Raw genomic sequence first — 16,735 nt, forward strand, 5'->3', positions numbered from 1 at the left:
TTTGTGTTAAATATTTAACACTTTTATGTGTAAATTTAACATTTATTGTGTTAAATTAACACAGAAAAGTGTTAAATTAACACAAAAAAGTGTTGAATATTTAACATAAAATTTTTTGACGCATTGACGCAAAATTTTTTACTGTGTACCATTTTATTATAAAACTTATTAAGAAAATTAAAAACTACAATTCAAGATAGTAATGGTTTATTTTTTATTAAACATTATTCGTAAATTAAATAGTTTTCTATTGTAATTCTTATTTATATTTAGTAACAGAATTATATTATGTCAGTACAGTTAAGAATAATAATTATAAAGGTTAGAATGACAATTATAAAGGTATAAAATAAACAAAAGATACTTTGATAAGATTGAAAATAAAGCTGCAACTTCATTTCGTGGGCAGAAAATCATCATTTTCTGCCTGCTGGTAAGAAATGATTGATTCATGCCCGGCAACAGTCGCATTGGTCTGAAATTGTCTAGTTTCGGTTGGCTCAACAGGCATTGAAATGCAGGTTATATAAAAAATATTTTATTTCATTTAAAAATTAATAATGGTGTGAATAAAAAGTAAAGATTATCCCCATTAAAATTCAACATTACTATGTAATATAGGGGAGAGGGGGGGGCAAAATGGGGTACCCCCAAAATTTCGTAAGAAAATTGTTTTTTTCCAAAAAGCTCTTTCAGCTTCCTAAAATATATTTTAACGACATTTCCTACAATTTAAAAGAAAAAAAAATTTTTTAATTAAAAAAACAAAAAAAATTTTTTTTTTCTAACTTTTCTTACAGTAATTTTTATCGTCATTGTGCATCGTAATAAATTTTTTTTCACATCTACGATTACTTTTTCTAAATTTTTAAGTTCTATCTTTACAAATGAATGATTAAAAAAAAAAAAAAAAATCGGGGAGTCATTGGTTCCATGCCAGTTTTCGAAAATCAAGTTCTAATCTGATCTTCACATTTTTAAGGTCCTAGGAACTAGTTCTTAATATTCCTACGAGGATATCTGTCGGCGTGTGTGTATGTGAGTGTAAACCTCTAATCTGTCGAAGAAAAATCTTACACAGAAAGAAAAATTTCTTGACTGGAGAACGAAATTCTTGGCTCAAGAAAATTTTCAGGTGCCTGAAGGAAGACTGAAGTTGTGTTGCCCGAAATAAAAATTTTTCTTGAAATTCTATTCTTGGTGGAAGTAATTTTTTCTTAATTCAAATTATCATAAATACTTGATGCAATAAATTTTTACATTTGATCAAGATTTTTAGATACTTTAGGGAAGCAGTACCACCTACTTCAGCTGAGAAAAAAATTTTCTCACCTTGAGAAATTTTTCTCTTGAATATTTGATACCCATTTTATATTATTTTAGCGTGCAATTATACATATTGAATGACAAAAAATGATTTAACATTATTTGATCTTCTCATTTGATATGTTAATCAATAAAAATATTAATGAAAATTTACTTCTATCTTTATATTTAATTTTTTGGAGCAAGAGGCTGAATTTTCTAAAAACAAGAAGATTTCCTTGACTTAAATAAATTTTCTTGGATCAAGATACATATTTCTTAAAACAAGAGAGTTAATTTTGTTGGAATAAGTGAAATTTCTTGTGTCAAAAAGAAAATTTTTTTTTCGCTTAAGAAAATAATTAGGAAGAAGAATATTTTCTTGGCTCAAGTGAACCTTTTTTTCTGTGTAAACTAACCATTCTAAAAGAATGTCTTTTTCAAATAACTTCGAAATTGATTCTTGGATAATTTTTGATGTCATAATTTAACTATCAATGCTCAGAAAACTTTGTCAGAGGCCGCCAATTTCTTCAAAATCATTTGGTGGGCTTGTGAGATATTTAATTTAAAAAGTAAGATCTTTAGGCCTACAAGATCATTCAACTTGAAAAAATTTTCCCGAATCCCTAAACCAAGAAAGAGAGTGCAAAAAAATTACGAATGTTTTTTTTTCGTGCTATTGCTTGAAATTGCGTGAGAACTATGTCTAAAAAATTTTTCACCTGGAGATCCAAAAATTAGAATCTTCTCAAGGGAACTCTTTTTTTTATCTTGATATTATTTTTACTCAAGCGAAACCCGTCAAAAATTACTACAAAATTAAAAAATTTTTTTTGCTACCTCAATTTTTGTTAGGAGTATATTGCGTCAACTATAACAATGTTTCTTTTTTGGGTGATTTGTTCATTTCTCTGGGTTCTTTCGTAGACTTATCAATAAGAAAATTTTATTTTTTTAACGACATTTCATTTTCGGATAATGAAATTTTTTTTTCACTTTTTCAGGGGGTACACCATTTTGCCCGCAAAAAAAAAAATTTTTTTTTCCACGGCAACTTGAAATTTGATTATTTTCCTTCAATTACGACTGAAAACGAGAAAAATCAGCATATTTAAGTCCTTTAAATCATAACGGTTTCTTAAGTACCCCATTTTGCCCCCCCCCCCTCCCTTATGTATATACCATGTTCAATATATATTTACACAAAAGTGAATTATAACGTGCCGTAAATGCACTAAAAGCTTTGTCTCAAAATAGATCGAATAATGTTCCCTGATACCGAGGATTTAAATTATACCTATCAAATTGAAGCGATGGCGTAATTTCAATGCCAGCAAGCCAGATTCTTGAATTAATCAGTGGATTTTAAGCTTGGTTCGAGTAATCTCTGAATATTACTCTCTGTTTCCATGTCAGTGTAATATTGATTCAAATCCGTGATTATTTAATAAAATTTTAATAATTTAATCTAATTCTTAAAACATTAACCTTAATCGACCGATTTAGATTCGAAATTAAAAAATAAAATTTAGTTAATGGTAAAAGAGAAAATAGACTCACCATTGTCCCAAGCAGCTTCAGTAGTCCGTAAAAGAGCTGCTAATCCGATATTATCCCGGGGCATAACGCGGTTCAGCATGTTGTCCGAGCCTTCGGCGTTGGCCATCGCGAGTTGATTGAATTCCACGAGGTGCTCTTTGATAAGCGTGAATCTAAAAAAAAATAACAAAATTGAAGGGTGGCATTTTTTTTTTTTTTTTTTTTTTTTAAATATAATCCATAATTTATAATAGAATAAATTTGGAGGTAGAGGGAAAGGGGTTGAAAATATTAAGGATAATGTGGACGTCAATCTTAGTACTCAATAGCCACACTATCGAGCACATGCTTTAAAGTACCGAGAGGTTTCCACATCAACTGTAAGAGATGAGAAGTGCAGGCGTATCACGTATCCTACTATGTGGAATACAATCTCGTTTAGTCATGTGAAGCACGTAACCGTACAAGTGCTTCTCCGTGACTACCAAGACTTACATCCCTCTTTACCTTCCTTCCTTCCTTCCTTTCCTCTTTCTAACAAACACACCCGTTTTATTATTCTCATTCTTATTTTCATTCTTACTTTATTTCCATTTCATTTGTAAATGTAATTGAATGAGAATGAACATAACCTAGACGATAGACGATTGCTTTAAGCTAAGCGCCTATTCGTTTGGTTTATTTTGATGGCTGGGAGTCATTAAAAGCTCATTTTGCTCCATTAATTTTGGTACTCAATTCCGAGACTCATAATGCTTCATTAGTATAGAGAGTTTTTTATTGGGGAACTATTTTTTAGTACACGGAAAGAAAATTACTTCGTTCAAGGGAAATATTATTGGAAAAATCTTACTTCTTCTTTGAAGTATTTAGATCAAATTACTTTAAAAAATTCACTTGGGAATTAAGAAAATAAAAAGAAAAATTGTAGATCAAAAGACTGAAAAACTTTCTGATAATAAATCAAGTTAAAAAGTAAAAAATAATTTTGAATAAGTTTAAAATAAAAATAGCGTGGTTAATAAAAATTTAATTTTATGGTAAAGAAATCTACCAATCATTAATTAATGATTATAAATATTTAACTCTCTCAATTAAACACCGAAAATTAAATTGTAGAATATATTTCTCACTTAAAAATATTAATTTATTACAGTAAATAAAAAATTTACTTGAATCAAGACGAAAAATTCTTCAATCAAGTAAAATTTACTTAAAAGTAAATTTACTTAAATCGAGCAAAATTCCTTAGTTTAAAAATTTTTTAATCAAATCAAAAAGATGAAATTCTTCAAAATTATTTACTTGATTTGTTAATTTTTTTTTCTGTGTCGCAATGACTCTTGTCGCGAAAAATCCTAACTATAATTTAACATAGTAATGATTGATTAATTGGATTATTTTTATCATCCCAAGGTAATTGCAAATTAATAAGTATTTATACAAAATGTATTTCATTGCATGAAATACAAGTACTTAGAATACATTTGTGTATAGATTAAGTCGATACAATATGAATGATATAATTAAAGTAAGAAATAACATAATAGATAATATGTAATTTTATAAGGTAAGATATAACTACAGAATTTAACTAAGATTATTTTCAGAATATTCTTAGGTATTTCCTTAATTAATTAGATAAAATTCTCTAGATTATAGAACAATTTATAAGAGTACTAGGATATGGTTCAAAAATTAAGCTTAAGTAAGTAATTTAAAATTTTAGTTTTAAAGACTTCAAGGCTAGATGGATAGTTAATATTAGAGGATGGATTTAAAAATTTTGCCATAAACGTATAGCAATAATTACAAACAAATTTGTATATTATTTATTTTATTTACTAATCTTTTCGAACATCGAGAGTCATTCTCAACAAATAAGTCCTTTAAATATCTGGGCTTTCTTATTTGTACACTGATAAAAAAAATTAACTTTGACAAGAGCCAAAATCTTGAACCAAGAATACCATTTTGAAGAAAATAATCTTCTTGAGTCAAGAAATTATTCTTGATTTAATCAAATTTTTCTTGTCTCAAGAATTTATTCTCTTGACCGAAGAAAATCATTTTTTTCAAAATGGTATTCTTGGTTCAAGATTTTGACTCTTGAATCAAGTTAATTTTTTTATCAGTGTAACAATTTGTTAAAATAAGTGGCTAAAAATTTGTCTGCTCGAATGATTAACATTCTACTATTGGAATACAATTATTCTCATTTTTCTGTGACTATAAAAAAAAAGTATAACTCTGTAGACAATGATCTCCAAAAGAAAGTTTATGAACAAAGATCGATTTGTGAATGGAAAATTAAACATTGAAAAATAGGAAAAGTTTGTTCATCGAAAGAGCAAGATCATCCAAGTGAGGATCCCCCAAGAGTCTTTCTAGTTTGTCCTTGAGTTTTTCTTTCAGTCCCCTGCTGAAAGTTTATTGCACGAGAAAAGTATCGCCCGGAGAGAAGACGGGAATCGTCCTGGTCTTGATAACACACACAGACACTAAAATCAACTTTATTCTCTCTGCTCACATTCATATCCCCGTCTTTCCGCTCTTTCCTTTCTTCCATTTCCTCTTTCAGCCTTGCTCACTCTTACATACACACAAGATTCCCAAGAATATTCCGACAGAGTCTCAAGCACCTTCGAGCACTCACATTAAGCTTAACCATTGTGTACTTTATCACCTGATGTCTAATGTCTGAATGTGTATTATACACGATTGCATTTATGTCCCCGTGTACTGGCAAACTTAACTTTATTTTAAATGCCAGGATTGAAGAGTCCAGTTTGTGATATTTTTTCGTCTTATTGCTTCGAGTTATCAGACTAGGCCCATTACCGTGATCTATAGCGCCCAGACGTACTCTGCTAATATAAAAGTTACTCTGGAAACTAACTTGTACTCCTACATTACCTCACCGCACTAATCTAACGGTCCCTCTACGACTCAGCTATTAAATACTCGCTCAAATCTCTTAAACTATCATCGACATCCAGACTTCTCTTCGTCCGTCCTCGATTGATTAGTACCATAACTATAACCAGCCTTCTTTGCCTTCATTATTTTATTATAAACTACATTCTGTAGTCTGTAGGCGAAGTACCGGCTTGAGAAAAATGTTCGGAGAAACTTTTTAATTTTTTACTTTAAAACTTAATTAATTATTGTTATTATTACACTGGTAGAAAAATTTATTGACTGTTAATAAATTTATTGATGCATGTGGGAACAATTTATTCATTTTTTAATTATAATTATTTTTTAACGAGATTAATAAATATTTTCTTGGAAAAAAATATTTATTAGCAGTTAATAATATTTTGTGAAATTAATATCGTTGAAAATCATTTATAAACAATTAATTGCATAATTTTTTATAATAAAAATCCGAAGTACACACTGAAAAAAAATTTATTTGATTTAAGAGAAAAATTCATGAACCAAGAGAATTATTTTGGAGATATTCGACTCCTTGACCTAAGTAAAAAAAATCTTTAAGGTAGTTGTCATGGTACAATATTGTCAAAAAATTCGAGATTATACGCGTCGCAAAAGTATATGAGCTTGTAGCTAAGTAATCCATAATTTTTACGCAAGACTGTACCTGTAGAGACGTAACCCATAGTATTTTTGTCCGACTCCGTAGATATATACACTGAAAAAAAAATTAACTTGATTCAAGAGAAAAATTCTTGAACCAAGAATATAATTTTGAAGAGGGTTATTGTCTTGAATCAAGTAAAATTTCCTTAAATCAAGAACAATTTCCTTAAATCAAACATTTTTCTACTCAAATCAAAAATATTAAATTCTTCAAAATTATATATTTGATTTAAAAACATTTGTTTTTCTGTGTACTTTTTCATAAACTAGAAAATCGAACGCGCTTTGCGCGCTTCTGTCAAAATGTTTATTAGTGAAAATTTAATTAATCAATATTTTTACAAATTTTACTCATTAATATTTAACCGTTGCCATAGTAACCGTTGCTACGGTAACAGTTGCCAAAGTGGTCACCATAGCAACAAAAAGCGACAACAATGAAAACGTCACATCAACTTTTTAATAAAAGATTATTGAATTTTAATCCGTTATTTATAAATAATTAAACGATCAAAATTTTTATTTTTTTTTAAACTCACAACAAATACATTAAAAGACTATCAGTTTTTTGAAAGTTTCTGACAGATTTTTTTTATAACTAATAAACTAGTACAGAACTGCAGAGAGCGTATGCAATCAATGTTAAATATCCAATTTTTAATTGAATTCATCTCAGGTTATAGGTGGTCAATCAACTTCAAATTTTAAGGGTAATTTTACCATCATGTCCTTAGTAAGTATAAAAAAATTTAGAATTTTCTGACGGGATGTCTTAACCACGACAACTATCTTAACTGATAAATCTTGAATAAATTTTGTTTGATTCAAGAAAATTAAACTATTTAAAATTTTGTTCTTAGTTCAAGAAATGTTCTCTTGAATCAAATTAATTTTTTTCTAAGCGCAAAAAAAATGTTAGAACTTACAACCATTGTTTTATTATTTATTTTATTTCTTATATTTTTTTGGAATTAATTATTGAAATTATGGGGTTGTAAAAAGTGTAAAAGTAAAATTACGGTGCACTTTTTATTCATGAGTTTGAATAAATTATCATTAACTGTTAATAAAGCTAATTAATAACTAATAAATATTTATATCGTGAGGTTGATGATACTTACTTAGCTGTTCTGTAAAAGATGGCGCACCCGTCGACGTACTTCCGATCGTTTTCTGCCATGGTCTTAGCCCTAGATTTCGGGGAGAAAATTCCGTCGTAGCCTTCGCGCTTCAACTCCGGGAGGAAGAAATTGTAGAATTGGTCCGTTTCGACCTCCTGGAGGCTGATGATATCCGCTGAATAGTGACGTATTTCCTCAAGGATTCCTTTCTTGCGGTACTCCCATTCAAGGGCCCAGCTGGGGCAGTAGCCGTACATCTGTCGGGTGGCGTACTTGTCGCAGAGAACGTTGTAGCACATCACTGTGAAAATGCCTGGAAAAGAAACGAAACAAAAATTGTGTTTTTTTTTTTTTTTAAATATGGACAACGATACTAAGCCGGGAATCGAACCCTGCTGGTTACATGCTTGAGGAGCTCTCTCTATTTCAGTTTTTTTAAAAATTAATCTTTGTTTTTAATTTGTAGAAAAATAAAATTGGAATAGAATTCTCAGTCAGTAAAAAAATGTCAATAAAATTTTCAATTTTTAAATGTTAATGTTATAAATTTATAATTAACAAGCTACTAAGTTGATGTGACCCGCGAAAATGAGCTTTATAACTCTGTTGGTTGCATTTACGAATATAGAAGTAGGTAGCAGGTTTAATGTGAAGGCTCTACAGCAGCTCCCGATCTGCAAAAAGGGAATATACTAAAGGAGGTGGCATTAAATTCTCATCTTGTTTTCGTTTCTGGGGCTGCTTTTACGGGAGAAGCTCAGTCTGGGTGTTTCTGTACTATCTGGGGCAGGTTAAAACAGACAAAGATTCAACACTTGGACCGGTTGATATTCCAGAAACCCACAACCAACAACCAACTTACTAATGTAAGACACTCACTCTCATTCGTTTGCATTGTATATCTCTAATACCCAACTAAAACTTCCTGGTTTCGCGAACCTTCACTAAGTCTTGGCTTTACTGCTGTAATGAAATACCCGCTCAAACATTTACGACCCGTCTTATCGTTATTTTATTCCTATTTCAGAGTGCTTCATCTATCCTATCCGATAAATTGTTTTTATCAAACAAACATTAACTCACATCATTTTCATAGCGTTAAATAGAAATTACATGGAAAAATCTACGCTATGGTAAAAAAATATTCTTAATGACTTTTGTAGACGTTTATAATTTTTTAATTGCAAGGATAAATGGTGTTAATATTATCGAAATACCTTGTAAGTTGATCATTAAAAATAAAAATTATTTTTAGTTTTGTATATTGACATCTCTATAATAGTAATCAAAATTCTATTGAACTTGAAAAATATCAAATTAGTCAAACAACAATACAATCACTACGTTTTATTTACTCAAATAAAAGTACCAAAGAAAGGATTTGTAATGAAAAGTTATTATTTTCTCAACATACAAAATATCGAAAAAACATTATCAACTTAAAACGTTAACTGAGAAATGATGAATTTTATGAGATTAATTAGATGTCTATTGGTTTAACAGTTTTGTTCGGTTAGGAATATCTAAAAAAAGTCTCGCCATGTTTTAGTAAATATAGAGATTATTTGAGATACATATTAAGTTTATTTGAATGACAGCTTATCCAAAAATTGAAATAATATCATGAAAACTCATGAAAATGCTTGTTTATTTTTATTTTGATATTTTAAACAAATTTTCAAAATTATAAATTATTTAAATTTTATTTCACATTAAATTGGATATTATTTAATAAATAAATAAATATTTATTCAAATGATAAGTAAATAATGACAATCAAAAGAACGAATTTATAATTAAAACTTACTATTTTCTAAACCAAAATAAACAGATTGCAAATGAGCAATTAAGCATGTCCTATAAACTAAAACTTTCTCTCCAACACGCTGAATTTTTTGGTAAGAATTATGTCTACTAGTGTAGTAATTTTTTCAGTTTTGCCTTTTAAAAAAAACCGTCTTATCACTATTTATTATACTAATAAAGTTAAGCTAACGAGTTATTAAAACGAAAAACCTATACTAATAAATGGAGAGCCGGTTTTTTTGTCCGGTTATACTGCGAAAACTACTGAACCGATCGGAATAATACTTATACCATAAGATGCAGCGTGTTTCAGAGAAAGTTTTAGTATATGATATGTTGGTGATTACTTATCTGGAACCTATATTTTTTTAGCTTAGAAATAATGAATTTTTATTGTAACTAAATTCATTCTATTCGATTGTCATTTGTTTAAAATAAATTTTTTAATTCTATTGGTTATGTTTATATACTAGGCAGATTTCTTCACTTAGGAGACCTGCAATTTCTTTAACTGAAACTTTCAATGCTCATTACAAATTTTTTTTTTTCATATCAATTATTATTCATTTTTGTAAGAAAGACACGGGAATGTTATAATGATTGCATATTGAAAGTTACAATGAATATTAGCTAGAATAATTACATGGATGAAAGATGCATGCCAATTCGATAGAATTGGGAATCTGAGCAAGTCAAAAAAATACTCTAATTAAATTTCAAGTCTAGATCTAAAAATGCAATTCTATAAAGCGCCCAGCGGAGCGGGCGAGTAAAAGCTAGTAAATTTATAAATGCATTTCTTCAAAATCATTTTGTTCTTAAATTAAGAATATTTTTCTTGAATAATGTATTTTTTTCCTCGTACCCTCAAATGTTACTTTTCAAAATTTCCCGCTTTTTTTGCTTGCGAAACGCCAATTTCATGAACAAGCTACAGAAAGCATTAACAGATCCTTCAGTCAAGTTTACCAGAATTAATAAATACATAAATGATTTCAATAAATCCTCATAAAAGAAATATTAAATCGATTATGATTTTTAAAATAAAAAAACGGGCTTGTACAATAACGTGCAAACGATTATTGTTTTTATGCGAGAACCAGTATCAGTGATTTTATAGGCTGAAAGTGCAGTTAAATAACGAATCCCGAGACCCCGGTAAGATAATAATAACTGAAAAGTAGGTTTAGATGGGCTTTAATTTAAAATAGCCAGTGAGAGTGATCTTGCAAAGTAGCTACTTGGTGATTGAGTCTACGGAGTGTAAGTATGTCGGAGCGAAATTAACAACTCCGATATAGAATATAGGAGATACTTAGCCATATCTATACATATACCTATATGTATTAGTAGATACAGGATACGATGCATCATAATTAGTTGGACGCGTCTGGCGGCAATGGTTATTATCCTCTACCCACGTGGACGATCGTTTCGCAGCAAAACGATTATATTATTACTCGTATTATCCTGGAGTACCATTATCATTATTATCATAGTGAAGCTGCCGGTAGGTATCCTCGTAATCGCAACCACGCAGAGATCGTTTTTCTTTTTAATATTTCGTTATTTATTATTTTGTTTTGCTTTGCTGTACTTTTTTTTTATTTTTCTGTTGTACCACGTGCAAATGGGAGTATAGCGCTTGGTGCGTATGCCAGGTTTCCCCCGATAAATCGGAGAAGATTTTAGCTGGCTCGATTTATTGCCCGATAAACGCTTACATGAGTGGAAGAGCTACGATTTTGGTATCAGTTATATACACGCTTAAAGAATGTTATTTATTGGCTGGAATTCAATGTTTTGTCGTATTTTTTATTGTATTGCCTTTTTTCAATTTACGCAGTTTGTCTGGAATGCTGATTTAGAGCCGGAGACGATAATCTTATGTATTCCCATTAAAAAATTTTATGATATTTTCATATGTAATTTTTATATGTTCTAATATGATTTAATACACTGATAAAAAATTTAACTTGACTCAAGAGCAAGAATTTTGAACCAAGAACACCATTTTGAAGAAAAAAAATTTCTTAAGTCAAGAGGAAAAATTATTGAGTCAAGATATAATTTCTTTGGACATTTTACGGCAACAAATGAACAAATTCTTGGTTCAAGAAAATTTTTTTGATTTAAGAATTTTTCTTTCTGACTCGAGAGTGTTATTTTCTTCAAAATGGTGTTCTTGGTTCAAGATTCCTGATCTTGAGTTAAGTTAAATTTTTTATCCTTGTATGAAAAGTAGTGATTTAAGCATTAGGGTAAGTGGTGCTAAAAACCGGATATTTTTATTTTTCAAGTCTCCTATAAATATTTGTTAGTTTGTCATGTTTTAAGAACCCGCTCCAAAAAATAGCGCGTTAAAAATAGTATATTGTGCCACAAGGGACGAAAGTACTACATTCTGTCCCGCGTGTGTGATTGCCACCCGAGCCGAAGGCGAGGGTGGCAAACACGCGGGTGAGGATGTAGTACTTTCGTCCCGTGTCACACATACTATTTTTTCTCCTGCCAAGCCGAAAGTTCGCGAATCTTTTAATGCAATAGCATCGTAGGTAATCATGGAAGGGGTCCAGGGGCGAAGCCCCGGTGGGTTGGGGCGGAGCCCCCTCAGTCAAGAAAAAATACAATTTAAAATTATTATTTAAGTAAAGATATTAAAAAAAATAATTAGTGTTATGAAAATAACAGAATAATTTTTATTATAACTTTAAATAATCATTTTGATAAATATTAATAGTAATTATAAGCATTCATTTAATAATAATTATGGATAATCTTAATGATAATATTAGATGATAATTTTAATATAAGAATAATTTTAGTGACTTAATTTAAAATTATCATAACTAATAATTTAAAATTATTATTTAAGTAAAGATATTAAAAAAATTAATTTTGTGTTATAACTTCAAATATTCATATTGATAAATATTAATAGTAATTATAAGTATTCATTTCATAATAATTATGGATAATCTTAATAATAATATTAGATGATAATTTTAATATAAGAATAATTCTAGTGACTTGGTGATTTAACATATTTTATGTAAATCAACCTTTTTTTGGTACAATATGATAATTTTTGAAATTTTCAAACTATAACATTATCACTAAATTATCACTAAACATTATCATAAATCACATTATCACTAAATTACATTATTTTTATTATAATTATAGTATATTGCACTAATGACGCAACATGAAGTGCTGACGGAAAAAGTATGTGTTAAAGAGAAGAACGTACAATGTGTGAGAGCCGATGTAGGCACTATTGCGCGTGCGCGTTCATTTATTCCGAGGATAGAAACTGCTGCTTTATTCCGGCTGCAAGCGGAAGGTATTTGAACTTTCGGCTTAGGCAGGAGAAATAGTATATTACACACCTGTGGCAAGAAAATGAGAAATGTCTCAGAACACATATATGTTGCCCGAGGCGAAGCCGAGGTCGACATATATGTGATCTGAGATATTTATTATTTTCCTGCCATAGGTTTGTATACTATTTTTCTGTCCGACAGAGGCGGAAAGCGGCAATTTCGTTTAGCGCAGCGGGCCGAAAGTTGCCACTTTCCGCCTGGAGGGCAGAAAAAAATTTTTCTGCCCTACAGGCGGAAAGTGGCAACTTTCGGCCCGCTGCGCTAAACGAAATTGCCGCTTTCCGCCTCTGTCGGACAGAAAAATAGTATACAAACCTATGGCAGGAAAATAATAAATATCTCAGATCACATATATGTCGACCTCGGCTTCGCCTCGGGCAACATATATGTGTTCTGAGACATTTCTCATTTTCTTGCCACAGGTGTGTAATATACTATTTTAGGGCTCATGATTTTTAAAACTCTTAAAGTAAAATTCTTGAAATGCTCTCAAGCGACTTTTAAATATTAATATCAACGAATTTTAAATTTTTTCTATCAAGTTGATACGCTCAAGAATATATATAAACTACTTTGGCACTAATAAAAGTCAGACAAAGCAATTATTATTACTGTATTTTAATTAACAAATATTTATTCAGCACACAGAAAAACGAAAAATCGAAAAATTACATTATAAATAGTAATAAACATCGCTTTCGTATAAACAACTAGAAAAATTGCAGTTCGAAATAACATTTTTCTAAATTCAAACTTTTAATGTTAATTTTCAGAGCTTTCAATGTAATATTTACATTTTACAATGTAATTCTTACAAAATCTGTCATAATTACAATCTGAAACTGTAATTTTTCCAGTTTTTTATATGGAACGCCACGTTACATTATATAATGTAATTTTTCTATTTTTTTTTTCCGTGCAACTGAAGAAAATTTTTAAAATCTTGAGCTTAAATGATAAATGAAAATTTCAACTTTAAATTTTCCGAGTTTATATAATTTTCAACCTTGAAAATAACAGAGTGACAAGAAAAAAAATTCAATTTTTGACGATTTAAGAAATTTTTAAAAAACTTAAGTGACTCTTAAAAATTTTTTTATCGAACTGATCTTTGGAAAGGGCCCTTAAAATATAAAAAACTAACATTTTTTGATAGAAGACTCGAAAAATAAAAATTCTAACATTTATTTGTTTTAGTGAGCTTGACAGAAGAATCCATTAACACAATTCATTATTCATGACAATGGCGCAGAAAACTAAATATCTAGTAACAAAAGTGAAATTTTGAAGATAATATTTCTCTTAAATCAAGTTATTTTTTTTTCTCTTGAGTGTATGTATTATAAAGTGGATTATTTTATTGCTGTTGATAAAATAAATGACGGCTGTATCACAACCACTAGATTATAATTGTATCCTGAAGCTGGAAAACAGTCCGTTGAACAAGACAAACTGAAAAAAAGAGACTGGGCAATCGATCGTGACATAGAACTCCTGTAGCTTTACTTTTACTTCGAACGGTTACCAATGAACAAAGCAAAGCATCGAAACCGTGCCATGATCGAGTGCTTGAGAGTGTTCGACCTTTCCTCTCAGAGTTACAAATGCTGCACTCTTTATTGTCTGGCAAAAAAATTTCCAGATTAAATACACACTGAACTGGTTGAAAAACTCAAAGAAATTTTGATGAAATCAAATTGGAAAGCAGAAAATAGGCAGCTGTTCGCTTATCAAAATTAGAAATTATTGACAGAGACTCTCTATCAAAAAGTCATCGAGCACATGATCCATATTACCCGCAAATATACTCTCAACAGCAATCAACTCGGCTGCTCTCAGCTGTCATATGACAAAGTGTAGGCTCTTTACTTCTCCGAGTAGGTTCCAACATAGATCGATCGAGCATTCAGAGTTCAGAGCAATCGGTCATCCTCATCATTTAGTTGGGATTCAACTCCTAGGGCAGTTGTGTGAACATCTAATTATATCTCAGCTTTGCAACTGTCTTACAGCAGGCCTAATACTAATGGAGGTATCAATATTGCCGCTACGATTGAAACCCATCATCAAAGGCTCGGCTTGTCTCCTCGAGAAAACAAGTTATTAATAGAGTAAATAAAATATATTTTTTCAACCTCTGCTAATTCTTATTTTTTCCGGAGTGACTTGTTTCTGGTCCGGTAATTTACCAGGCAATCAATCGAATTTGCCGTCGGCTCTTCATTTTCTGGGTCCAGTTTGTTAGGGCTCCCGAGCGGATTCTTGATCTCATTAGTCTTCTCATCCCCGTCTAGTGGATGCTGGTCCAAGATAACAAGATGTTTGTCGCAATGGACCGAGGAAAATAGATTACCGCCCGAATCATCGCAATCCAGTCAGAATCTATGACGAAGCACTTTATCAACTGGCTTGACTTGTTTTTGTTACGATCGCAAAGGGAGATTTTCTCTGTATATTTGTTTTCTGTCACGGCTCTCGACACCGATGCGGTAGACGGCTACGTGTCGATCAATACTCCGGAGGGCTGTTCAAAGTATCAAAACCCCAATTTAGTCGAAGCTATCATTTTTGAGCTTCACTGATTTTGAAAGAAAAATGACGGTATAGATGGTTTTGCAAGCCTAAAAGATGGAAAAATGAAGTTTGGAAATGAAAATTAAATTAGCCGACATTGGAAAATTTTTATAGTTATTTTTGTTGAAAAAATTGTAACAATAAAATTAGAAGAAAAAATTTCACATGTAGAAAATTTGAAAAATTATACGTGCAATTTTTTTAAAGTATTTTTTTACTTGCAATTTAATTGTTGAAAAAAATAGAAACATTTTTGAACGTCGGCTAACTTTAGTATCATAGTTTGGAAAATCAAAAAGTAGATGGTTTGTAATGTTCATTGAATTTATTATAAAAAATAAATAAAAACATTGGTAATTGATAGAGTAAAGTGCAAAAAAAAGAAAATTTAAGAACATGTAGGACAGAGAATATTCAAATTTTGGACAAAATACTGAGACGCTTTTTGACAAAAGTAATTTTTTAACAAAAAATCATTAAACTTGGCAGGAGTATGTTAATAATAATCCTTCGTAAATTGATTCTTCTATTTTTAAATTTAACCATTGAAAAAAAATAACAAAACGATAAATAAATAGGTAGAGTTCGCGCGTAAAACTGCCTTATCTCCGGGCCCATCACATATTCAAGTAAATAAACTTTACTATAAAGAAATTACTCATAAACTTACAACCAACATAATCTTTGAGATTGATTTAATTTTTTGGTTAATCTTTACTTTAGTTTAGATTACTTATAAGACAGAATTATTAACGTTATTAGCGTTAAAATGCAACTAGGTTTGAATAGAAAATTAATTATCAACAAAAAATTTCATTTACTATAGTAAATAAACTATAGTTTAACTTTTTTGAACAGTGTTGGGAGTATTGACAGTCAGCCTGATAATCTTCAGTGAATTTTATGTGTTTCAAATAAACAATCCGATATATTCAATTGGCATTTGTTATCACTAGTCCAAACTGAATTACCGACAACAGACTGTATTACATGCTCTTAATAAGCGAAGTGTTGAGGTTGTGCTCTACTCTCGACATTTCAAAAAAAGCAGTTTTCTCGAAACTGAAATTGATTTTTTGCTATTTATATCGCACTTACAGATTAATATGAGTAAACTTATATCAAGTCAAATAATTTGTCAGACACATAAAATATATTTCAATAATGATTTTTTTGTTTAACATGGTAAATAATATTATTAAACATACGACGGATTTTTTCAATTGATATGAGCGTTCAATTCACTGTTGTTAAATTATTATTTATAAAAAACTAATATATAACTGTGGATTTTTTTGTATATTTATCTATACATTTTATTATAGTATTTTTTTTCCTCACCTTAGAGTTATAGCGCCACTAAACCATAGCAAAGTTTTCTGTTTTTTATTATTT

General features: G+C 30.0%; 1 protein-coding gene across 3 annotated transcripts in view; it reads right to left on the bottom strand.

The window, feature by feature from the left end:
• LOC123265477 (CCR4-NOT transcription complex subunit 6-like) overlaps positions 1 to 16,735 on the bottom strand; it is a 602,565-nt gene that overhangs the window by 16,805 nt on the left and 569,025 nt on the right. For all 3 annotated transcript variants that reach the window (XM_044729267.1, XM_044729268.1, XM_044729266.1), the window contains exons 5-6: positions 7,575 to 7,887; positions 2,869 to 3,020 (exon numbers count right to left, since the gene is read on the bottom strand). In XM_044729267.1, coding sequence (XP_044585202.1) covers positions 2,869 to 3,020; positions 7,575 to 7,887 — 465 coding nt within the window. The remainder of the gene's footprint in view (positions 1 to 2,868; positions 3,021 to 7,574; positions 7,888 to 16,735) is intronic.

The sequence above is a fragment of the Cotesia glomerata genome, linkage group LG5 (genome assembly GCF_020080835.1).
Source record: "Cotesia glomerata isolate CgM1 linkage group LG5, MPM_Cglom_v2.3, whole genome shotgun sequence".
Taxonomy (NCBI): Eukaryota; Metazoa; Arthropoda; class Insecta; order Hymenoptera; family Braconidae; genus Cotesia; species Cotesia glomerata.